Genomic DNA, 26768 nt, shown 5'->3' on the forward strand with positions numbered 1-26768 from the left:
ATGAGCTCTCCTGGCCCCGAAGGAGCCGACTGATCCAATCCCGGTGGGCACCGGAGAAGTGAAACCCAGGGATTGTGTGAGAGTGTCCTGGAATCAGGGAATTGTCAGGGTTGGAAGGGACCTCTGGAGATCAGCCAGTCCAGCACCTGGTGCTGGGCACCTGCTGAGACTCTGAACCCACTGATGAGAAGGGAACACTTGTCACGGGTAAAAATGGGACTGACCATTTCAGGAGGGGACTGGGGAGGAACCGGAGAGAGTATCCAAAAGACTCCTGAGAATTCCTAACGCTCCAGGGAACTGAGGCAAAGAAAGGTCTCTCATTTTGCCCCAAAATGCCTATTTTTGGTGACATATTCTTTTGTTATTTGACGTGTTTTTAAGGTGAACTCGGAAACAAGTAGGGAGACACCCGGGGACAGTTGGAGAGGGAGGTTCAGTTTGAAAGAGGTTTAAAAGCCTTCACTGAGAGGAGGTGTCAAAGCTCTGGTGTTTTTATTGGGGGAAAAGAAAAAAGAGTCTTCCCTGTGAGGAGAACCTGGCCCAGGATGCCCAGAGAAGCTGTGGCTGCCCCTGGATCCCTGGAAGTGTCCAAGGCCAGGCTGGATAAGGCTTGGAGAAACCTGGGGTAGTGGAAGGTGTCGGAACTGGAGGATCTTTAAGGTCCCTTCCAACCCAAACCATCCTGTGATTCCCACCCGCCTTCTCTTTCTCCATCTCCAGCCTCCACAAAAACCCCCTTTTCCCTACCCCTCTCCTCACTTTATCACTGGATGCAAACCCTTTTTCCGGGAAAACTCTCCTCACCTGGCAAATATCCACATTTCTGTGCCCTGCTCAGAAAATACCGTGGCCCCTGCATGTGACACATCGAGCCAAAGCTCCAACAACAATTTACACACTCGGAGCCCTCCTGGAGAAACCTTTGCACCTCCAGATCCCTAAATCCCATCACTTTAATCCAAAAAGTCACAGCTCCATTGTGCAGCGGAGAATCACCTCCTCTGCACAGTTTATCTCCCTGGAAAAGGCAGAGTATAATGGATATTTGAAAGCTGTTGCATGGGTGGGTTTGTTGTTTTGGTTTGGGGTTTTTTTTGGGCAGTAATATCTGATGTATCAGACACAAATGGATTTACAGGAGAGCGACACCACATGAAATAGGGTAAGAGCCAACCTAAAATTGAACGTTTGAATCCTTTAATTAGGTAAAAAAAAAAGAAATTACTTTCATTTTAATATTATCAAGATGAAAAAAGAAAAAAACAAAACAAAACAAAAAAACCCTCCTGGCTGGAAAAAAAAAAAAAAAAGTCTTCAAGGTCTTGTCACCCAGGCCGGGGGAAACAAAGAGATGACAGGCAAGCAAATAAGGATTTGACCTGCAAAAGAGATGAGTCGGGACAGACTTCAAGAAGAAAAGAGGAATTTGATGGAAAAAATGCAATGTCAGCAAGATTTCAAGAGAAAATATAAGCACCCAGGAGCATCTTATTATTGTACACTATCTAACAGGCCAGACGAAATATATAGATATATTTATAAATAGATATATTTAAATATGTGTATCTAAATGTATTTTTATAAATATACACTTAAATATGTATATCTAGATATATATTTTTTATATATATATTTATATATATATTTATGTACAAAGCCATTTAATCACTACAGAAAGTGCATGGAATCATTAATATCCTCAGTTGGGAAGTGACCCACAAGGTTCATCAAGTCCAAATATACTGAATATACACATATAGATAAATTGAATATTGAATATTATATATTGAATTGAATTTTGAATATTGTACATATTTTGTATATATTTTACATGTATATTTGGTATATATTTTGAATATTGAATATTGTATATTGAATAAACACATATAGATAAATAATATATATAATATATATAATAAATAAATAAAATGTAATGTATTTTACACATTATAATAATTATATTATATATTTTACCTGTTATATATAATAGAATAAGTATATATAATATATAATATAAATTATATTTTTATATAATTTTTCTATAATATAAATTATATATAAAAATAGATGATTATATATACACACAATATAGTATAAATGAAAAATATCGATTATATAAAAATATATAGTACAGATCTCTTCCAAAAATGATGTATCCTCTTGAAGGATACTCATTGCAATTTTGGCTCATCTGGTCATCACAGATCCCAAAAGAACGGGATGAACTCCAACCAACCTTCACCAGGTCAAATCCTGACCCAGCTAATCCCACTGGAGGTTCTGATCCCTCATTTTCCAGCCCCTCTCCGTGGTGCTGCTCAGCTCTCAGCAACTGCAAACCCCACTGCACGTGGTGGGAAATCCCAGATCCCAACACGGGAACAACGTCCAACATTCCTTAAAGGAGTCACAGAACCGGCTCTGGATGAACAACGTCCCAAGGAAAGCCCAGAGCTCGAAAACGGGATTTTGGCTTCAGATGATTTACATTTTAGAGGAGGCAATGCCAGTGCCTCCCACTTAATGATGTAAGGAGCTTTTCCAGGTTCTTTTCCAGGTTGCTGCAGCCCAATTCCACCAGCGCAGCCCTGAGTGTTCCTCAGGGAAGAGAAACCCGCTCACACCAAACCGGGAATCCCGATCCTGAACAGCGGCACAACACCCTTTCAAACAAACACTTTACTGCTGAATTCACACAAAAGCACAAATTCCACAGCTCAGTACTTCCAAAAGCCTGGATAAAACTCTGCTAATTGATATAAAACACGGCATTATAGTTTACAGGCACAAACATTTCCTCCCTGTTCTGTTTTAATCTGCATAATACAAGATAATCCCACGTTGTCTTTTGTAAATTCCCCACAAAGCCCTCGAGTTCTTTAGTAATCCCAAACTCAAAGCTGGGAAGAAGCTGTAAATAAGCACCTGGAAAACCACTGGCTGCTTGGCAAACAAGGCACTGGGACGGGGAGAGTCCCAGAAAAACTGGGAATTCCTCTGCCCAGAACTGCAGCAACTCAACATACCCAGTCCTGGTCAGGGCAGCCTCCCACAGTATTCTTAAACCTGAAGTATTTGTGGGGTATTTTATAAAATGAGACTTATTTGAAGGTGCTTTCTCGTATCAGTAGGTGGGAGAAGCTTGGCAGTGGCGAGAGAGTGGTGAAGATGGAGAACCCAAGGGGATGACAGAACTCCTAACTGATTCCAACTTTTTCTGCCTTTATTTGAGAAGCTCCTTTACTGACACAACACCCTGATGCCCTGATATTTCTGCTTTCAGGATAAAAAAGGACGTGACAATCTGTGTAGTAGTTTCCTAGAGGTCCTTGGGCTTTGAAGTGGGAACAGTGTGTGGGACCACGGATGAAGAGGAGCTGGAAGTCAAGACCGGGGTGGTGACACTGGCACAGGTTGCCCAGAGAAACTGTGGACTCCCCATCTCTGGAATTGTCCAAGGCCAGGGGCTTGGAGCAAGCTGGACTATTGGAAGGTGTCCCTGCCCAGGGCAGGGGGTGGAGCTGGATGATCTGTGGGGTCCCTCCCAACCCAAACCCTCCTGGCACCCTCTCAACTCGCCGCAGTCAGCAAATATCGACCTGCTCTCAAAAACTGCCCACCTGCCTTACCTGGCTCAAAGTCCCTGCCACGAACCAAAGCAGAGATTTCACAGCCCAAGCCTGACTTCCAACACCTCCCTGAGAAGTGACAAGAATTAAGTGGGAGATAAAACCCCCTCCAAAGCCTTCAATGTTCTCCAGAAGCGACAGAGGTGCCCCCGACTCGTTTTCACAGAGCCGCCGGCTGGCCGAGGTCAGCCTTTGATCAGCAGCACCACACACCCCCTCAGACACCAGAAAGGGATCAAAAAACTGCTCAAAAAGGACAAAACAAAGCCACATGGACGGGGGAAAGCTGGATTAACCCCACCCAGCAATGAAAACCTGTTGCTGCAGATGAAATGCAAGACGTGCTCGTCCCAACGACGGGACAAGAAAAGCTCCTTGCCCAGCAAGGAGGGCACTGACAAAGCAAAGGGACCCTCCTGCCTCCTTTTTTAGGTATCTCCCTCTGAATTTGTGGCAGCTTTAATAACAATCTCTGAGGCAAAAAAAATCAAGAAACAAATTACTTTCTTACACCTAATCCCCCTTTCGCTGTCAAGTGCCTGACCCCGGTTTGATAATCTCATTTCCCGAGAATCAAAACGCTGGAAATTTAAGCTTCCCAGAGTGTTAATTGCGGCCCTGCTCCGTTGCTAATCAAAAAATTGGATGTTTTGCATGAAAATGCCGCTCTAATTAATTCTCAGTCATAAAGCTCCCCCGGTTTTAATAACCCCCTCCTTGATTGGGCAGCCTTTGAAGAGGCCGCGCCGCTTAATCCGCGGCAGCGGGAACAACACACGCCGAGGAAATCAGAAGTGGGTTTACAAGGTCTCAACGAGCTGATTGCATTAATGCAGGCAAACCACACACACATACACAACACACAAAAAAAGCCTTTTTCTCCTCTCTCTCCCCCCCCTCCTCTGAGCTCAAAGCAAACTCTGATCCTGCTCATCACGGGGAGACAAAAGCGGCTGCGTGACAGGAGCTTCGGAACATCAAATCCGCTCCCCCCTCCCCTCCTGCCCGTTCCTCGGCTGCTCTATCCCCCCCCAGCCTTCCTTAAAGAGGGTTTTTAACCAACACTGTCCACCTGTCACAACGTGTCTCCCCTAAGCAGACAGGAATTCTGTTGCTTCTCCCCCCCCCCACGCCCCCTCACGGAGCTCTGACTGACAACGCATTATCATTCACATCTCCGAAAGGTGCTGAACCGAATTTTCATTATCCAAAAACGTCAAGACTCGTTTCTGTCACCGCTGAGCTCAGCTGGCTCCCTCTGGCAGCCCTTTGGTGAATCCAAATGGAACAAGGCACCTACAAATAACTGCGTTTTCCCCAGACCCGGCCTTACATTGTGCCCTTGTCACATCGGATCCGGGCGATTCTCGCCGCGATTTCTTGGCGGCGAAATCTTAATTAGCAGAGTTTCCCTTTGGCTTTTCCTTTAATTAACTTAAAACCTTATGGTGAGGAATAATCAGGCTTGGAGTGAGAACAGATGAACAGACTGATGAGTAACACCAACCCAACTCCCCAGATTTAAATTTGCACCACAGGGGCGTTTAGGGGTTTTCCATTTATCCTACCCTGGTCAGCACGAAAAAATGTGCAGGATTTGTCCTTTTAAGAAATAAGGTTAAAAATTCATCCATTGTCTATTGTGTCATTACAGCAGGGCTTTGTGGCACAGCTGGATTTGCCATCCTTTGTCAGAGCTGAGCAACCAGGGGTAGTGGGAGGTGTCCCTGCCTGTGGCAGGGGGTGGAACTGGATGATCTTTAAGGTCCCTTCCGACCCAAACCATCCTGTGATTCTGTAATTCAATGACATGATTTAATTCTGTAGTTCTTCCACTGATCCACTGGGAAGTGCTGGAGCTCTGAAACTTGCAGAGGAATCAGGTAATTCTGAGTCCCAAAAAGTGACACCTGAGCCGTTCAGCCAAGGTCCAAACTTCCAGCAAGATCCAGTGCAGGAGATCAGATCAGGAGATCAGGAGACAGGCACATGCCCAACACTGAGAGAAATTCAGGTAACAAAAACCAAGTTCTATCTTCTGCATAGAGTTTATCAGATTCATGCAGTGGTTTGGGGTGGGAGGGGCCTTAAAAATCATCCAATTCCAACCCCTGCCATGGGCAGGGACAACTTCCACTTTCCCACGTTGCTCCAACCTGGCCTTGGACACTTCCAGGGTGTGGGCTCCTGCTCAACTTTGGGATATTTCAGTGCCTCTTCCACTACACTTTTAGTTTAAGAATTAAATTCATGTAACACTCCACTACTCCCAACAAGAGAAATGCAAGTGTGCAAAAGTTCTGGGTATTTAAAGCCACCTCTGAGCAGCCAAAACTCCACAGATCCACAGAATGGTTGGGCTGGAAGGGACCTTAAAGATCATCTTGTTCCAACCCCCCCCCATGCTACCTGAAAGTCGAGTATCTTCAGAAAATTACAGCAAGGGGACCTTATCCAATTTTATTTTAGAAGTAGGAAGGAGTGTCTTGCATCCCTGGGACGCTCTGGACAGAAACTGCCTAAATAACTCCATGAAGAATTGCTGAATTTTGCTGTTTCAGCCCAGCACACAAAATGTGCCTCCCAGCAGTTGGGAGGGTACAGCTCTGGGGCATGAATTTCATTCTTTGTTCTGGTAAAGCCTTTCTTTATGAAGTCATTTGACTTTTTTTGACAGTTCCAGTGCCAGCACCAGCACAAACTCACCTGCAAGAAGCCCAAGCAGCAGGATCAGGGACACAATTTCTCATTAAAAAAACCCAACAAACCAAAACAAACAACCCAAAAAAAACAAATGAAAAGCAAAACCCCAAAGGCACAACGACAAGCCAAGAATAATTCCTATCCTCTCACGCAGCACAAAGCACTCGTGGCAGCGATTCCACATGGGACACCACATGGAACATCCTCCTCAGCTCAGGGCCACGCAGGGCAGACAGTGTTTATATGTCTATAAATTAATACCATAATGAATTAACACTCAAACCAGCGGGGTCTGACAACAAACTGAGTGGTGAGTCTGGAATTCTGCCTCTCATCCTGCTCCTAGGATGGTGGATCACATCCCACAGCTCCCACAGCACGATCCAAACCAAGCCCTGCCCTGCAGAGCCCCAGAGAAGTTTAATTAGTGCTGGAGCACTCTGAGCTTCCAGGGGGAAAGGAGGAACAAGCCTGAATTTTACAGAGGTGCTGAGCAGGTGTGGAGCCCGTGGATATATCCATGGGAACAGCTGCTCCACATTCCACTGAGAAACCAGCCCAGGTGAGGGAGGGGACACCGGGACAGGGGCAGAGCTGAGCTGGCTGTGAAGCACCAGGGCTGCACGTGCAGATGAGGGAGAGCAGGATGCTTTTCCAGCCCCCCCTGAGGCTGCCTGGATTTTCACAGGTGCAAAAATGTCCTTTTCCCATTTCCCCTGATGAACTGAGCCGAGGCCGCCGGGAGCGCAACATCCATCGGCGAGAATTCCCGACGGACACCGGGGCTGTGACACAACACCTGCTGCACCTGCAGGGATCCCACAGCCAGCAGCACCTCTGGCAAAGCCATGCCCTGCTAGGAATTACCAACCAACACCTGGTTGCTCCTACCCCAGAGCTTCTGGATTCCATGCACATCAGGCTGTTCACAGGCAGGGCAGATCCCTACCTGGGGAATCCCCCTGGAATAAAATCACCACTCACTGGGCTTTTCATTTTCCAAGTTATGGCTCCTTTTGCTCCTGTTGTTGGCCTGCATTTATTCATTCATTCATTTATTTATTTTTAATTAATTGGCAGCTCCTGCCCCAGCCCCACAAACAGAGACCACAATACAGATTGTTAAGGCACCACCTGTGCTGGTGAAGGGTCTGGATCGTGTGAGAACTAATCCTTTCACAGCATCAGAGAATGGTTTGGATCTTGGGATGGGAAGGGATTTTAAACTCCTCTCATTCCAAGCCCCTGCCATGGGCAGGGACACCTTCCACTAGCCCGGGTTGATCCCAGCCCCATCCAACCTGGCCTTGGACACTCCCAGGGATCCAGGGGCAGCCACAGCTTCTCTGGGAAATCCAGTCCAGCCCCTCCCCACCCTCCCAACCAGCAATTCCTTCCCAATATCCCATCTAAATGGCACTGGGAAGGCATTCCCTGTGTCCTGTCCCTCCATCCCTTGTCCCCAGTCCCTCTCCAGCTCTCCTGGAGCTCCTTTAGGCCCTGCCAGGGGCTCTCAGGTCTCCCTGGAGCCTTCTCTTCTCCAGGTGACCCCCCCAGCTCTCTCTCTGCTATGTTTGTCTGGCAGGAAATATTTCAGTGATGTATTTGCCCCTTCCCAATTTTTTTTTTTTTTTAAATGACAACTATCAAAGGACTTGTGTGTCCAACTTCAAGGGAAAAACACATGGCCTAAGTCTTCCTCCTCCAGTTTCAGTGGAATAAGACACAAGAATTCCCTCTCTAAATGACTTGCAGCAGGTCCCCTTTCCCCCACTGAGGGATAATGTGAGCCTCATGCACTGAAATATCAGCCCAAATCAAAGAGGTTAATGACAAAGCTTCCCTCTGATCTTCACACATTTTTTAAGGCTATTCAAATTAAATTCTCCTTTCAAAAAGTTGGCGTGAGCCAAACTTTTATAAACTCCTTTTCTTTTCATGCATATGTTTCTTTGAAGGCCTTTTTCAGGGGAAAAAGATTCCCTAACAAGTCCCCCTCCCCCTGCTGCCACTGAAAAATCATCCCTGTGGATAAGGCTGTTGGGAGCAGAAACTGTGCAGCATTCACAGAAGGCTGAGTGTCACGTGCCTGCTTTCCACCAACCTGATTGAACAATTAAATTGTAGTTCTCTTTAAAAGGGATAAAAAAAAAAAAAGAGAAATAATAAAATAATAATAAAAAAAAAATCCAAATGCAGATCTCGCTGTGGTCTGGGATTCAGGAAGATTAATGAGCTCCCTAAAAAGGGAACAGCAGCTTATAATAGAAAGAGAGGTTACTACGTTTTTAACATAAAAGTTCAAAGGGAAACTTTTCTTGATGGTTTAGACTGCAAAGGACCCTCAGCAAAGCCATCTCATCCATTGTCCCTGCTGCCTCCCTGCACTGACTCTTTGTCACCTCTTGCATCACGGCCAAAGCTCTTCCAATCCAGCCAGAAAGGGCAACAGAATCCAGGCTCCATCCACACCAATTCCTGTGTTTTGTCCTTCACTCCTTTTGTCCCCAGGCTTTGTTCTTCCCAGCCCCTGGAACCCTGCAAATCCTGCACAGCTCCCCTTCATCCTCCCCTCTGGAGAAGGCTCCCAGTGTCCTGCTCAGCCTCGGGATTTGTGTCCTGTCAATAAGGGAGCTGCTCTTCCCAAATCCTGGGCTGTGCCCAGGAGTGAGGAATTCCAAACCCGGGATGGGAGCCACTTACAAACAAACCCTGGGTTCAGCCTGACAGCAACAACCCCCAAAAATCCCCAAACCTCAGCCTGGAGGAGGACACAGGCACGGGGTGAGTCAGTTCTGTGTTTTAAAAGCAACAGGGTGTGGAGACAACTGGGAACAACAAGACATATCCCAAAGAGACCTGGAATTCTGGAGGCAAGCGTTGCAGGCTCCCTGATGGCCCAAAACAGCTGCAAAATCCTTGGCTTTTGTCCCACGTTTGCCCCACCCAGTTTGTGACACCAGAACTCAGAACTGTGGAGAACAACTTAAACCCTCCCAGTTCACAACATCCCCCCGAGCTGGGTGACTCCTCTCAGCCAACCCCGGGCACCTGTGACACCTCTGAAGGTGAGAACCCGAGGAGCTGCAAGTTCAACACCTCCCAGGCGTGTGTAAAAGGTGAGATCATAATTTAAATGGCAGGTGTCTCCGCTTCAATCCCTTTTCACGTCGTGGTGTGGGCAGCTGTGAACTCCAAGCACACCTGCACTTCATGTTCCTCCACTCACAGTCCATCCAGAAGCACCTGAATATTCCCCACAGAACTGTTAATCCCTGACCACCGATGCCAAGACCACCAAAGTGAAACAACCTGCCCCAGGAACACTCTCTGTCCCTCCAGGCTTTTTTTTTAACACCCTCAGGTGGGTTTAAGTTGACACTCAGGGTAAGTTATAAAAGGTGGAAGGGAATAAAAAGTCACCCAAAGAGTCTCTTGTAAATCATAAAGCATTGCTAATTAAAAGCCAGCTGAAAATTATCACTGGCAAGAGCTCAAGGAGAAGTTCTACCCTTTGCCATCATATTTTAAGACTATAAATTATTTTCTTGGCCTGATTACCCCAGTAAGAAACTAGAATAGGTGGTACAGAATTTAGTCCTGCTATAGGTTTATCACAGCAACCTGAAGATACCCCCCTTGATTTTGCTGCCAAAGCCCACCCTTTTGTGAGAGGAATAAACACATGGAATGATGCCATGCCTGGAGAGCACTTCCCTGTGGATATAAAGTATTTTCCACAGGTAATATAAACCAGCAATTCACCTGTTGGAAACACTCTTCAAGTGCACAAAGAACTGGTCACTTTAGTCCATCCAACTTCAAATAAGAGCTGGCTGAGCTCAGCTCCCACAGCAAACCAGGGTGAGTATCACACCCAGCACGTGATGTGAGGAAATAAAACTGCAGGGAAGTACCCAAAAAAGCTCCAAAAATCCAAAAACCCCAGTGCTTGGGGTGGGTTTTCACCCACTGCCTTAGGAGCATCTTTTAAGGACTCGACCTTCAGCTGAGGGAATAAAGAAACCCTGTTGTTTCACAACTTAATAACAAAAAGAGCTTAAAAGTGGTGGCAAAGCAAGAGAGGGATCAACACCTGGCACGGCATGGATGAGATTTTCCAGCTCCTGCAAAGGACAATGATCCATTCACACATTTTCCCTTTCCCTACCTTGGAGTTCCCCGCTCCTGCTGTACAGCTCCCTCCTCTGCTCCCTCAGGTAGGCACTCATGCTGATGGCATGGGAGGAGGACTCAAACCTGGAATTAGACAGAAGGAAATAAATCCAGCCAGCCCTAAAAGCATCCTTCAGTCAGGACAAAAATTAAGAGGGTAAAAATTCTCGCGGAATTGGGGAGCGATCGATTATTCCGTGTTTATCTTACGGCTCCAACAGCCCACAAGGACCAACCTGAGAGGCACAGACAAATAGTTCCCCAACTTCTGAGGCCCCATAAACAGGATTTTTGCCACTCCTGGTAAAAGGGCACAGGCTGGGCACTGATCTGACCCCTCAATGACTCCAGGACACCACAAGTGTCCCAAAGGGCCTCATGCCCGACCTGCTTGAGCTGGGAATGTTTCATGTGACTCCAAGCACTGGGAACACCAGCCCTGGTGGGCACTGGGAACCAGGGAGAAGGGAGCACGTGGTGTGGGGATAAAAACATCTTCCCAAGGGACCAGGCACCTTCAGAGAGACCTGGAGGGGGAAAAAAGCATTTCACGGCTTCCCTGTTCGCCGGTGTGGGGGGTTATTGCTCTTAATGAGGCTTTTCTGCTTTTATTTAGGTTGTGTGAGGATTGCTGCAACTGAACCAATGGTGATTTAGCAAAATACAACAAACTCTTCAGGCTTTAATTAAACCAGCAGTAAATCCTTGTCTCTGCATTTACAGCGTTCTCCCTCCTGGCCCCAATGAGATAACGATACATTTATTATCCCCACGGCCCAAAGGGTCTTCTCCAGCCATCAAAACCACATCTCACCACTTTCTTTTTTTCCCCACAGACATCTCTCCTAGATCTGCACTTCTCCACATTCCCATTTCCACTTAAGTCCTCTACCCTTGTACCTCCTTTCCCATGCAGATCCTCCCACAAAGACGTCAAAAATACGTCAGTTTTACACAGAATTACACGTAATCCTGCTGTTCTACAGTTCACTCCTTTCCTGCCCCAAGCCCAGTTTCCACCTTGCAAATCAAGCAATGCACTTGGCCACCTTTGGGAAGAGAAAAAAGCCACATTTGTGATGGCAGGAAACATCCAAATTCCCCAAATACCCTTTATCTGAAGCTCTTTTTTTTTTTTCCCCAAGCCAATGTTACAACTAAATAAATCCTGATTTTTTGTGGTTTGTTTTTTTTTTTAAATACACCCATTTTAAAGATAAGGAAAAAAAAACTATTCCAAGTCTCTTCCAAACACCAGCTACTGATTTCCAGACAGCAGGACACAACTGAGGAGTTCTCATTCTTCCCACTATTTCCAGAAGACACAACTGGCAGAAGTGTTTAATATTAACTAATTATTATTTAATGTTAACCAATATTAATGTAGTATGTATTATGGAAATAATATGTGAAATAATAAGATTCTTGGAGATTAATTCAATATTAATTAATATTGATTAAATCAGCTCGCAGCTGTCACTCACAGGACGTGGCACTAACACCTGTGAGTAAAACACGAGGTGCAGCCCTGCCCTGAGAGACTCCTGAAGCCAGGAATTAAATGCAGATATTCAATCTAAAACAGCCATGAGATTGTGTTAAAAAGAAAGGGAGGGGGGTTATAATCGTGGTTTAACAGGAGGCACCTCTGGAATCCTCCTGATCACAGGTTACAGGAGGGCTCATCCCGTGAGGGGCAAAAACCTGTGAAGAAGACTTCGAATTTCTGTCTGGGGCCTCAGGTATTATGAGAACACACCCCCTCGGGGCACCTGCTGCAAACCCAGCACTTTTTGGTGCTCCCCAAAATCCTCAAGAGGCCAAAGAGAACGAGCAACACTCGCAGGCAGCAAAGGAGGTGAAAATTCGGCACAGCTCCCCCTCCGCAAAACTCCTCCTCGCTCCTTATTCCTGCACAAATCCCCTCTCCCAAATCCTTCCCTTGGCCACCCAGCCTCTCTTCATCCTCTCTCTTACACTCTCCTCCCAACCACTTAATTCTTTCCACCCTGAACTTTGAATTAAAGGAGTTGGTGACAGGATTAACTGCTTAGCCTATCTCGTAATTACACAGTTATCTTAATTCCCTTTGTCCAGTCCCCTTTATCGCTCTCTTTAACAGCTCCTGAATTTCCCCTGGACAAAGGGGAGGCATAATGGATCACTGCAGGCTTTGCAGCAGCTCTGTAATGGGATTCCAGCCCTGAAATGAGCCCTGGGAAGAGCTGAACTCTTAAAATCCAGCGCTGATCCGTGACGGATCTTAGCCGGGCTTCAGCTCCGGGCATTAAATCTCCAGCTCGGAACTTCCACACCTCTCCCACCGTGAAACCACGATTAGCAGCCACACTTGTGGGACCAAAGGCAGCTTAGGTAGGGCTTTAGAGTCCTCAGCTTACTTGAACAGAGGGTTTTTAGGTCTCTGGGGTTTCTTCTTGGCGAAGAAGGCGGCGAATTCCCGGCCGGAGCTGGCGTAGCTCAGCTGGGCCGAGGGCTCCGAGGCCGTGCGGGTGTTCTTCATGTCCAGGTACTCTGTCAGCAGCATCTGCAACAGCAGGGAGAGACCAAATATCACTGTAATTAATAATTTAACCTGAACGTCTGGCATTTGTAGAGACTTTGTATGGAAAGCTCAATAAAACCCTCGAAAATCCCGATTAAGAGAAACGCGGCTGAAAATAATCAGAAATGGGGTCCTGGGGACTCATGGGGCTCTCATTTGGGGAAAGCTTGTTTTTCATTACTTAAAGAGTCATGGAACGGTTTGGGATGGAAGGGAATGTAAAATTATCCAGTTCCCATGGGCAGGGACACCTCCCACCAGCCCAGGTTGCTCCAAACTGGCCTTGGACACTCCCAGGGATCCAGGGGCAGCCACAGCTTCTCTGGGAAATCCAGTCCAGCCCCTCCCCACCCTCCCAGCCAGCAATTCCTTCCCAATCTCCCATCTGTCCCTGCCCTCTGGCAGTGGGAAGCCATTCCCTGTGTCCTTTTCCATGGGAGAAGGCAGGTTTTTAAGGGAAGTTAATATCATGGAATCACAGGATGGATTGGGTTGGAAAGGACCTGAAAGATCATTTCATTCCCACCCCCTGCCATGGGCAGGGACACCTTCCACTATCCCAGGTTGCTCCAGCCTGGCCTTGGACACTCCCAGGGATGCAGGGGCAGCCACAGCTTCTCTGGGCAACCTGCTCCAGTTTTCTTATCCTTGACAATTCCACCTGTTCCAAGCTCCTGATGGTACCAAAAGGAACCTGCAAGGAGTCCCCACTCTTCCCAAAAAGTGATCCCCCATCCATGGCAGGCCCAGGGAGATGCTGGATGGGTTTCAGCTGCCCTTTCCACACTGATTATAAACATAAAATATGCTCTTAAACACATCAAGGTTTGCAGCAGTGAGCTGTGCGTTACAAAACCCATTTATAAATGCATTTATATCTCATTTATTTTCTACATCTTGATACGTGGAAACAGAAAACATCCACGGGCGTGCTGGGGGTCACATATGTTGGAAAATATCCCCTGGAAAGCTGCAAGAACTGACCTTTAACAGCTCCCCCAAACCAAAAATGCTTCCTTTGTCACTGAAAATCTGAATTCCCACAGCTGCCAGTTCTGCCAACACGGTTTAAGGATGATTTTCCCATCACCCACCGAGGGGTTGGGGGGTCCCTTTGTGGGGTGAAAACCCTTTTGCAGCCTGATATTTGATATTATTCAAGCAAACCCACAAGTGCAGGAGCAGGAAGAGGTTCCAAGTCATCCCCTTTTCGTTTCCCCATGTCTGAAGATGAAAAGAAACCCCTGGAAAAGCGACTTTTTTGTCCGTGCATTCCGAAAGGCACTGTTTATTTCTGGGAATTTCTGCCTGCTCTGAGGCCTTTAGGAATGTGTTCCATGTGAATAATTAGCCAGTCAGAGCCCATCAAAGAGACTTGGGTGTAATGAAAGGAATTCATCACTCCCGTGCTGGCTAAGCTGAAACAAATGACACTGGAATAAATATCCATGCCCTTAATTAGAAACAACTCAGGATTAGCTCAGAACAAGAAATAATAATACTACTAAAAACACAAACACACAAAATTCAGCCTCTAAAAACATCTCAATTAAAAACTTCACCTGAGAACAAGCTTTGAAAAATTCACGTTTAGGGGCAGGGAAAAAAAAAAAAAAAAGATCACTGTGCTAATTTTTTAACACTAATTTACTCAGCTCCGTTTGATTTGCATTTCATCTTCTCCGCTGGAAATTACCAGCCCGAAAATCGCCACTTTGAAAATCTAATTAAAACCCCTCAAACTTAAATCAAGTTTAAAAACACAGAGAGAAAAAACATTCGGCAATTTGTTTCTTCCATTATGGATGAAACCTGTTTGTAACATGGTCTCCACGGTCCGGTGTCACTTTATATCCAGGACTAGGAATATTAAGTGTGTAATACAGGGTTTAACTCCAAGATTGCAATCAGCCAACAGAGGGTTTTGAGCTGGGAATAGAATAAAATTGTGCCTGCTGGGGAACAAGTGAAATAGAGAGGTAGAAGAGGAGTTTGCTGGCAGACAATCAGAGCTCTTTTGGAAAATGCCAAAGATTAGGGAAAAAGAAGGAAAACTGTTAATTTACGGCTCATTTATTTTATTAATCTATTTAATAGCCAAGTGGGGCAGGATGGGTCGGACTCGAGGCTCTGAAAAAGTCAGAAGCTGGAAAAAGCAGTGAAAGTTGCTGGTTTTGATAACTCAAACGTTCATGGAATGGCAGAATGGTCCAGTGCCCGTCACCAGGTGGCGCTGTTGGATCCTTGGCTGCCACCGGGGGGAGGGGGGAGGGGGGGGGAACAACAGCAATAAAACAGAAAGTTCTCCCAATGGAAGAAAACTCACAAACTTCAGCTGATTAGGGTCCGTTGTAAGCAGAGCTTGTAGTCAGCCAGAGGTGAGCCAAGAGCAGCCGCCAGAAACTCCCCTCCGACAGGGAAAAAAAAACAAAGGAGCCCGGCAGTGTCTGCAGCCCGCAGCAGCCTCTCCCCCGGCAGTGCCAGAGAGAGAGTCTCCTCCCCCCCCAGCCTCCACCCCCTTCCAGTCACACACCAGCCAACTCCCCCCTTCGTTGTCAAGGAGACAAATCTCCATCGTTAAGGGCTCCGGGTGATTCTTTTGTTCAACTAAAATGGCCCATCACAGAGCACACACACGGGCAGGAGGAAAGGAAAGAAAAATTCTTTGCTAAAAATACGAACTATGACATGTGGAAACAGAAAACATCCACGGGCGTGCTGGGGGTCACATATGTTGGAAAATATCCCCCTGGAAAGCTGCAAGAACTGCCCTTTAACAGCTCCCCCAAACCAAAAATGCTTCCTTTGTCACTGAAAATCTAAATTCCCACAGCTGCCAGTTCTGCCAACACGGTTTAGGGACGGTTTTCCCGTCACCCACTGAGGGGCTGGGGGGTCCCTTTGTGGGGTGAAAACCCTTTTGCAGCCTGATATTTGATATTATTCGAGCAAACCCACAAGTGCAGGAGCAGGAAGAGCTTCCAAGTCATCCCCTTTTCGTTTCCTGGTGTCTGAAGATGAAAAGGAACCCCTGGAAAAGCGACTTTTTTGTCCGTGCATTCCGAAAGCCGCTGTTTATTTCTGGGAATTTCTGCCTGCTCTGAGGCCTTTAGGAATGTGTTCCATGTGAATAATTAGCCAGTCAGAGCCCATCAAAGAGACTTGGGTGTAATGAAAGGAATTCATCACTCCCGTGCTGGCTAAGCTGAAACAAATGACACTGGAATAAATATCCATGCCCTTAATTAGAAACAACTCAGGATTAGCTCAGAACAAGAAATAATAATACTACTAAAAACACAAACACACAAAATTCAGCCTCTAAAAACATCTCAATTAAAAACTTCACCTGAGCACAAGCTTTGAAAATTCACGTTTAGGGGCAGGAAAAAAAAAAAAAAAAAAGATCACTGTGCTAATTTTTTAACACTAATTTACCAGCTCCGTTTGGATTTGCATTTCATCTTCTCCGCTGGAAATTACCAGCCCGAAAATCGCCACGAAAATCTAATTAAAAACCCCTCAAACTTAATCAAGTTTAAAAACACAGAGAGAGAAAAAAACATTCAGTAATTTGTTTCTTCCATTATGGATGAAACCTGTTTGTAACGGGTTCCACGGCTCCGGTGTCACTTTATATCCGGACTAGGGAATATTAAGTGTGTAATACAGGGTTTGGCTCCAAGATTACAATAAGCCAACAGAGGGTTTTGAGCTGGGAATAGAATAAAATTGTGCCTGCTGGGGAACAAGTGAAATAGAGAGGTAGAAAAGGAGTTTGCTGGAAGACAATCAGAGCTCTTTGGAAAATGCCAAAGATTAGGGAAAAAAGAAGGGAAAACTGTTAATTTACGGCTCATTTATTTTATTAATCTATTTAATAGCTAAGTGGGGCAGGATGGTCGGATTCGAGGCTCTGAAAAAAGTCAGAAGCTGGAAAAGCAGTGAAAGTTGCTGGTTTTGATAACTCAACGTTCATGGAATGGCAGAATGGTTTGGACTGGGAGGAACATCCCATTCCCACCCCCTGCCACGGGCAGGGACACCTCCCACTACCCCAGGCTGCTCCAGCCTGGCCCTGGACACTCCCAGGGATCCAGGGGCAGTTCAGCTGTAAGTTGTAAAATTCAAACATGGCAAAAACTGTGCCAGGCAGATCCGAGCTCTTTCTGCTCTGATGATCTTTAAGGTCCCTTCCACCTTAAACCATTCTGGGATTCAACACTCAGCACATCTGCCTTGTAACTGCAGCACGAAGATTAAAACCCTCCTAAATTTTCCAGCCACATTAATGCACGGCCCAGTCTGCAAACCCTGCCAGCAACCTGCTGCAAAAACCAGCCTGAAGCTTCCCTTTCTCTCACTGGGCTGAGCCATTCCTGGTGTTCAATCCATGTCATCACCCTCAATTCAATTCCCTGTGCCTGGACAGCCCAAGTTATCCACTCGTTCTGCTCTCAGAGGAGAGGGTTTTAATCAGGATCATATTCCAGTGTTGGAAGTTGTGGGCTGGCTGTGTACTTAGTAAAAACCACAGCAAGGCAGAATTTGAAATGCACTTAAAAGGAAAGAAAAGCAAGATATTACAAAAAAACCCCAAAACACTTAAAAGAAAAGCAAAACCAGGCATTTCTTGCCTGTGTAAGCGAAAGGAGCTTCCCTTGACCAGCCAAGTCAGGGAATTCCTTGCTTTGGTCCCATAACACCTGATTAGGAGTTGCTAAGCCATCAATCAAAAACCTTGTTAGGACATTAATCACAGGCACCTACAGCAAGATTTATGAGTGGCTGCAAAGTTTGCAACACCCCATTCATCTCCAGCGGGGACCCCGAGTTGTTCTCCGTGGTCGGATCCTGCCGCCCACGGGGTGTGTCAGCATCAGCCACACAAACCAACCCGTGCAGGCAGCAGGAGAACAAAGAGCTCCTTCTCCCCACTGCTCTTTGGGAGGGGAAAATTGATACCAAGTGTTTTATTGGAGAAGCAGCATTTCCGGATTTGGGGGCTTAATGAAACTCTCGGATCCCAAAAGGTCACCTCGGCATGGGTGGCCCGTCCGTCACCTGAGCTAGCAACTCTGGCACTGCAAAGTCTGAAACACTGGGGCAAGAGCAGGTCTGCTCCTGTGAGTCTCCAGATCCAGGTTTTCCTGCTCTGGCTGAGCTCCACAACAAGCTGGGTAAGTTCTTAATGTCTCATCAAGCTCCGTGAGCAAAGAGTGGGTAGGAAAACACACCCGGCCACAGCAACAGCTGAATTAACTCCTGGTTTTGCACCCCTTGTGAGGTTTCAGAAGAGAGCTGAGCTCTGAATAAGCTTTATTCTATCAGTTAAAAGCTTTAACTGGTATTTCCCATCCTCATACACTCTGAGTTAAGATGGATGCTGCAGTGTGAACTCTCTGCTCCATCACAAAGCCACCACACGCTCCACACCATCAACCCCGATTTCCAACATCCTTCATTTACTGGGGGGTCCAGAAAATCAAAGCAAAAACCACACCACTGATTTTTTAAGGGTGAGTGGCATGCCCAGGGAATTATTGGCCTCTCTACCTCATATTGATCAGGGACAATATCACAGAACAGATGATGGAAGACCCTGTTAAGAAAGAATTAAGGGAGAACAACAGAACTCATGTCCAGCAACACGGATTTGCCCAAGATGGATCCTGGCTGGTGTATTCTTAGGATGGTGACAAATTCAGCTTTAAATCAACAGAGGGAGATAAAAGTTTTATGCCCACCAAGGATGTGGCAAAAGCCAGAACACTGAAAGTCAACACAGCAATCTGGGCAGTTGCAAGACAATGTTAAACTGGAAACGAGAAAATCATCGACACTGGATTTTGCAGGGTCCCAGAAATCCTAATTCCTCTTTTTGTCCTCTGTATTCCAAGAGAAATACAAGAGCGTCTCTAAATCCTTTTCTTCTGTTGGATAGAAATCTAATTTTCAGTCTGAGTTCAATTCATCTTCATTTTTAAAACAACAGTAATTAGAAGCAGCTTCATCCATAAAAGCACATCAAAAAGTGCTGTTGCCCAGAGAAGTGCTGTGGATTCCTCATCCCTGGAAGTGTCCAAGGCCAGGCTGGGGCTTGGAGCAACCTGGGATAGTGGAAGGTGTCCCTGGCCATGGCAGGGGGTGGAGCTGGATGATCTTTGAGGTCCTTTCCAACTCAAAGCATTCCATGATTCTGTGTGACTGCAGCAACCCCTTTCTGGATGGAACGGGTCTGAACTTTTCCTGGCTCACGTTCCTATGGATAAAATTACTGCAGGAGGTTCATTATTTATAATATATCTTTGGGAAAAAAAGGTAAATAATAAAGTGAACCCAGGAAACCACATTCTCCTGTTACGCTTTTTATTATTAGTTTTAGTAATATAATCACGTACTGTAAAAATTTACCTCAGCAGAGGTAAATCTCTCCTTCGAGGGAAATGAAAAGGAAGTCAAGGATTACTGTGCAAAGTTGCCTCTACAAATTTGGGAATATTAAGGAAAATGGGTATTAATCATCTCCTTGGAAAGAGGGCTTTGTCAGAAGCAAATGTTTAGAGCATCGCTCCTCTGTTGGTCTCACACCCAGAATGCAAATCAAACCCCGGCATCCACAAACCAAGGGATCAGGGAAAAAGGGGTTGGAAGGTGCACAAAAGCAGCCTGGAAGCCGTTAAAAGGTTGGAAAACAGGACCTGGAGCAACACTCGGAGAGCCCACGAGCTCGGCCTCGTTAGCGGAGCCAAGGGCAGGCTCGGGGGTGAGTGGATCAGCCTGCACGTGACACTGGGGCACAGAGCTGATCAAACAGCTGCTCTAATGAACTCCCCACACAGCTCCAAAGGCTGGAATGTTGAAGCTGGACAGGCTGTGAGGAAGGGTTAGGCACACATGTCCAGAGTTCATTAACCGTGGGCATCAAAAGGGGACAGTTTGTTTGTCTGTCACTGGTTCTTCTTTCCCTCCCTGTCGGGATTGGAGGCCTTTCTGAAGCACAGGAATTAATTCCAGGGTCAAGCAAGAAGGCACAAGAACTTCTTATAATCAGGGAGTCTTAATAAAGCTATTACATCATTCATAAAATCCCAGACTGGTTTGGGTTGGAAGGAGTCTTAAGGATCATCCAGTGCCACTCCCTGCCACGGGCAGGGACACCTTCCACTGTCCCAGGTTGCTCCAATTGGCCTTGGACACTTCCAGGGATCCAGGGGTAGCCACAGCTTCTCTGGGCAATCCATTCCAGCCCTTCCCCATCCCCTCAGCCAGGAATTCCTTCCCAATATCCCACCTAAATCCCCTCTCCCCATGCAGTGCCAGCTCCGAGGCTCCTGCAGGAAGGAACCACTGGTGTTCAAAGCCCCACCTTCCCAGTGCCTCCAGTGACCACTTCCAGCTGAGATAAGAACCCAACCCAGCTGCTGGTGAGGTTTGTGGTTGGGGAACAGGTTTGTGCCAGTGGAAACTTCTCCCTCAGGCCTGTCCTTGGCACAGAACTCCAACTGGAGGCTGCTCTGCTTGTGGGGTGAGGAAAACGGAAGAGGGAAAACCTCCCTGGAAACAACTCCGAGCATCTGGGAATGTCTCTGGCATTTTGCTGCGTGGTACCAGCAACTGAGAGCAAGAATTATCTTCAGCTTCCCTGCTTTGCTACACCAGGCAGAGGGAGAAAAGCTGGGATTTCGGGTGTGGGAGGCACCGTGGGCTCCTCCCAAGCTGTGCCAGCCCCTGGGAAGGCTTTGGAGTCATTTTTTAGTCAGACCGAGCAGCTGAGATCACAGAGCAGAAAGAGGGATTTCCCAACGGGATTTCGATGGGGGAAGCTGGTTAAAACCAGCACAGCAGGTTCAATTCACCCCACACCCCGTGGTGCAGGGAGGCAGCAAACACAGCACTCCTGGAGGATGATGATACCCAGCTAGCGGTGATTCCAGAGGAAACCAGAGCAGCTGCAAGCGAATCCTGCAAGGGAAAAAGCTGGGAGTTCAGGTGGGATGCACTGCTGTGACAGGCACTTCCTTGTGTGTAAACACAGGGAAGGGGCATCATTCCTGCAGCTGGAAGGATGGGGGGGTTGGAACTCCAGGATCTTCCAGGTCCCTTCCAACACAAACCATTCCCAGCTCTGGGGACGGGATCACCGCCTGCAGAGTGCCAGAATCAGGCAAAAGGAAAGCTGTGGCACTGCGAGACAACACTCTGTAGCTAATTACCCAGTAATTAGCTGGATTAAAAGTCTTGATAATTAAAAACGCTGCAGTGATTGTGGAATTTCAATAAATAAAAAAAAGAGGAGCGGTTAATTGAATTCCAAGAACAGAGCTTCCTGAATCGGCTTCAGCACGTGGAGAACGTGGGCTCAAACACACCAAAGGGAAGCCTGAAAGAGCAAACCCCGATTTTTAGGGGCCCTGAGCAGCGTTTAATGCAGCACAAAACCTGCTTTACTTTATCTAATTTGTTGTGGCTGCTCAAATTCATTTGCCTGAAGCACAACAGCAAAACCCCTCCCAGAATTCATTCTCTCCAGGCACTGCCCAAGTCCATTCTTGCAGGAGAAGAATTCCTTCTGGTTTTCATTTTTGGAAGAGGTAAAGAATCCCCCCCCCCCAAGAATTGTTTATAAATAATGTTTTTACTGCTCCCCTCATTATCAGTGCTAATTGTGAATGAGCACAGCTCTTTCTGTAGACCTGGGAATGTTCATCTCCCTCCAGGGAGGGAGGGAAGGAGGGAATAAATCTCCAAACTGCTTTAAAACCACCACTTGGCAAGAGCTGCTGTGGTTGGCAAGGAGCCCTACCCTGCCTGGGTGGCTTTGGGCACTTTAAAAGCAGAAGCTTTTCATTCCACAGGCTTTTGATGATGATGGCACGTGTGGGGGCTTTGTAACCTCGCTCAGCACCACAGGCTCTGGTTCATCTTCCCCCTCCTCACAGGAGCTGCCACAGCAGTCCATAAATCCAGCAGGAAAGGGAGCCTGGCTCAGTAACCATTTAAATGGAGGGGTTTTCTTCAGGTGTTCCTTAACTCCCTCTGAGGTATCAACACCCCTGTGACACATCATTGTTACATCATTTTGCCCTCATGAGATCCCACCTGGATTGTTGTGTCCAGGTCTGGAGTTTACAGGACAAGAAGGACGTGGAGCTGCTGGAGAGAGTCCAGAGGATCCCTCTGCTCTGGAGCCAGGCTGGGAGAGCTGGGAATGTTCCCCTGGAGAAGAGAAGGATCCAGGGAGACCTGAGAGCCCCTGGTAGGGCCTAAAGGGGCTCCAGGAGAGCTGGAGAGGGACTGGGGACAAGGGATGGAGGGACAGGACACAGGGAGAGATGGGAGATTGGGAAGGAATTGCTGGCTGGGAGGGTGGGGAGGGGCTGGACTGGATTTCCCAGAGAAGCTGTGGCTGCCCCTGGATCCCTGGGAGTGTCCAAGGCCAGGCTGGATGGGGCTTGAAACAACCTGGGCCAGTGGAAGGTGTCCCTGCCCATGGCAGGGGGTGGCACTGGATGATCCTCAAGGTTCCTTCCAACCCAAACCATTCCACGATTCTGTGACCGAACAGATCTAAAGTGAAACCCTGGGCCTGCTACAAACACCAAGACCAACATCACTGACTCGCCCAGGATGAGGTTGGAACTCTCTGACAGCCTGAGATGCTGTGGTACCACTGACAAACACGTGATCCAAGTCTCAGTTTAACTTACAATTGTGGCTCAGAAAAATAAGCAGCTCGAAGAAAAAGCTGCTGAGAGGCTCCAGCAGGTACCTTCACCTCCTGGAAGACGAGAGCAGGCACGGGATGCTGGAATGGGGCAGTGAGGACTTCAAATTCCCAGCTGTCTGTCTTCCCACAGTCCTCAAGGGTGGCTTTTCAACTGCTTCCCAACTTCAGGGGCTTTAACAGCCACAGAACCAACAGTCTGGTACCAGCTCATACAAAGGCACGACCAGTTTAGTGACACGTGAAGTTTTAAGACATTTCCACTGAAATTTAGTCAAGTGGATCCTACAGAATCACAGGATGGTTTGGATTGGAGGGACTTTAATGTTCATCTCATCTCAATCCCTGGCCATGGGCAGGGACACCTTCCACTATCCCAGGTTGCTCCCAGCCCCATCCAACCTGGTCTCTCTTAAAGGAGGACAAGAATTGAGCTGTCTTTTTTTTTCCCATAGTCTTTCCCAGGAGTTCCTGCTGGTTTGTTTCTTTATTTATTTCAACAGAAGAGGAACAAGCCCTGATGACAAATTTATTTAAGCCACCAGGAGTCATCTCGACTAACTGGGCCATAAAACAAGTGGGGAGAGTTTATTTTTCTCCAGGCACCTTCAGCTGCTCTGCAAACACAGAGGGGATCTGAGTTACAAGGCCACTTCCTTCCTCAGTTTGGGATCAGGCTCTTTCACACCAGCACAGAGCACAAAGTAAAGGAAGAAAAATAAATCCTGGTGTAGTTTTTGGTGAGTAAACCCCATCAGCTTCAGGGCAGTAACCTGTAATTGCTGTGAGTGTTTGATGAGCAGATGGAAACATCTCTGTGTGTGTATAATCACGTGTGAGGGTCTAGGTATGAGTGTATTTACATATTGTGGATATACATATTTATGTTCACACACAAGGAAGGGAGATTTGGGTGGGATATTGGGAAGGAATTGCTGGCTGGGAGGGTGGGGAGGGGCTGGAATGGATTGCCCAGAGAAGCTGTGGCTGCCCCTGGATCCCTGGAAGTGTCCAAGGTCAGGTTGGAGCAACCTAGGACAGTGGAAGGTGTCCCTGCCCGTGGCAGGGAGTGGAACGAGATGATCTTTAAGGTCCCTCCAACCCAAACCATCCTGTGACTTTGTGTATCTTCAGCACATGGTCCTTCTGATATGACTGGTAAAATACCACCCAAATAGGGTCCAGCACAATCCAGAGGATGGATAACAAGCCAACTGCTCGAAAATGGACCAAAAACACAACAAACTCCATCAGAGAGGTGTAATTTCACAAAATAAAGGATTTTCCTGGAAGATTAAATCCCACTTGCAGTTGGACTGGACTTCCATTTGCTCCTGTAGGATACAAAGGCCAAGGAGGAGTGTAAGAGTTGACCAGGTAATTGAGAGCAGATTCCTGCTCTGCAATTAGAATTTAGCTAAGCTTCAGTGGCCCTGCACAACGGGCTGGTGGGGGAGAATACAGTGAGAAATTTATATTCACAGCTGAGGTAAAGCCAAAACATTTTCAAACCACAAAGGAGGAGGATATATTCCCTCAGGTTTAGTGCCTGCCACACCCTCACCTCCCAGGGCACCCTCTCAGGGAAGGATTTAATGCCCAGGAGAAACAGGGCCGTGCTGAACCCACCTGAGCTGAGCTCCTGCAGCTCCAAGGGGCACAGAAAATGCAGCAAAGAAAGGGGCAAAAATAAAAAATAAAAAGGAAGAACACAAAAAGGCAGGTTGCTGCTTAAATATCACCCATGTTCACTCCTGGGTAGTACAGAATATTCCATGTATTCCATGCCTCCAACTAATTGCTTAAGACGTCCTGCCCCAGTGTAGATGGTACCAGAGCTGTGCCCCTCAGCCTTCATTAAATGCCAGCTCTTAATAACAGACTCCACAAGGGTTTTAATTGCATTTAGTGCGGCTCCTGAACTTTAAAAGTTGTTAATCAGATTTCCATGTAAATGGAATGACGAGGAAAAGGTTAAGTACAGGTGCCTGAAAATTTCAGCAGTCGAGGACGCATCGCCCTTACCAGGGAAGAGAAACTCCCAACCCTGACAGGAACTAAACATCTTAATTAAATACTCACAAGTACAGTACTTATTTCAGTGTGAAGTTCTATTTTCAAATGTCAAACTTAATCAGGCACTTGAGGGAAACGTGTGATATCCCCGTGGCTCTCACACACACACGGGGAGGGGGGGGGAAAATCCTTGGAATTCGTTCATTCCCTCAGGAAACACCTGCACATCTCCCAGCCCAGGTCAAGTTCTCCGAGCTGCTTGTCCCTAGCAGCAAGGAGGAGAGTTTTCTGGCTGTAAAAGTGCAGGATTCCAGGGGGGAAGGAAATGGGATACAACATCTTTCAGGCTGTCGGCTCCCGCCGCTCGCTCCGTTTATCCCGGGGACGGGCTCGCGCTGCCAAACCCGCACCAGGCTCCTCGTAAATCTGACACCCAGAGATTTATTCCCCCTCTGGGGCTCGGCCCATCAATTAGCACCACTCCAAAGTGCACAAACTCCTCCAGCAGGAGGAGATGCAGTGTGTCTGCACAGCCCTTTGGTGGCAAATCCTGGCGGGAGCACCCGGAGTGCTGCCTCCTGCTCCTGAACCCGTGCCCTGAGCCGCCCAGGATGTTCCCAACCTACTGGGTCGAGCCCTCCCGTGCTGATAATTCATCTGATTTGCACATTCACCCACCATAACCTGCAGATAAACTCATTGTGTCACACAGACACAAGCCCAAAGCCACAGCCAAAGGTTGGATTTGACGATGCAGAGGTCGGAGTTGATGATTCCAAGGTTGGACTCCACGATCTCAGAGGGTCTTTTCCAACCTAATTGATTCTGTGATTCTTCCAACCTGAGTGAAGATGTCTTCTAATTAACCAGGATTCCAGCCTCTTGATTTCTGCTCATTTGGAGGGGTAAATGGATTTAGCTATCCCTGCACATCCTCAGAGGGCTGTCCTGCAGTAACACATGACCCCGGGGGATCCATGACAGGATGCTCTGTGCCCAAATATCATTAAAATAAGTATTTTGTGCAGCTCAGGCTTCAAATCCTAATCTGAGGGGGCCAGCAGCTGCATCTGGGATTAGCTCAGGGGCTGGATAAGGGATTTCAGGACCTTTGCCATGGATCATCCAGGCTCTGGGATCAGCTGCTGCCAGGGAGACTGACCCATCTGTGTCCCACACATGATAATTCCACTGTGTCGCAAATAAATTAGCAAACATCTTCATATACCATCATGCATGTTAATTAAATAATTTAAAAAAAACCACAACTGGCAGTACCTGGATATTTGTCTGAACAGCTAAAAAAATGGCATCCATTTTTACAGAGTTAATATTTAAAGCTGGATTTTGAGTCTGAGCAGTTTTTTAATGACAAACTACACCCGATCCTGAGATGATAATGTGTATTTCCAATAAATTTTATGGCAACTGCAGCAGTGCTGACCAAGAGCACCCTGGAAAAGACATGTACAGTGGAGGTGAGTGTAATAACTACAACCCAGAGCGTGGAATTCAGCAGTGGGAGCCACAGAGACAGACAAATAGTGAGGAAGAACTGGGGTAAGGACGAGGAAAGTTGAGGAAGAGCCACCAGTTTTTGCTTCCTTTCGTCTCCTTCCAGACCAATTAAAAAAACATCATCGTGGTGACCTGATAAAAGGAGGGTGAGCAGGGAAATTTCAATCCCAAGGAAACCCCCACCCACCTCTGGGAAAAAAGATGTGACAGGAAAGGCTGTGACGCCGCGTTTACAAAATCCTGCGTTTTCCCAATCCGGGTTTTCATCTCCCCCACGTCAGAACTGACTTTCAGGTCTCACGTTTTTTGAGATTTAAGGCCCTGGGCACCCCCTCCAGCCTCGGTTAACAAGCACCAGACTGACAGAAGTTGGTTTTCTGAGTCTTTTAAACATTTCCTGACTGACCAAACCCTTGAAGATCCAGCCCCCTCC

General features: G+C 47.0%; 1 protein-coding gene across 1 annotated transcript in view; it reads right to left on the reverse strand.

The window, feature by feature from the left end:
- The window catches only part of EXOC4 (exocyst complex component 4), a 226159-nt gene that overhangs the window by 126845 nt on the left and 72546 nt on the right, over nt 1–26768 (reverse strand). Inside the window, exons 8-9 of the mRNA XM_050325228.1 lie at nt 12911–13056; nt 10507–10595 (exon numbers count right to left, since the gene is read on the reverse strand). Coding sequence (XP_050181185.1) covers nt 10507–10595; nt 12911–13056 — 235 coding nt within the window. The remainder of the gene's footprint in view (nt 1–10506; nt 10596–12910; nt 13057–26768) is intronic.

This window comes from Myiozetetes cayanensis, unplaced genomic scaffold (genome assembly GCF_022539395.1).
Source record: "Myiozetetes cayanensis isolate MyiCay16 unplaced genomic scaffold, myiCay2020 scf3, whole genome shotgun sequence".
In the NCBI taxonomy this organism is placed as follows: Eukaryota; Metazoa; Chordata; class Aves; order Passeriformes; family Tyrannidae; genus Myiozetetes; species Myiozetetes cayanensis.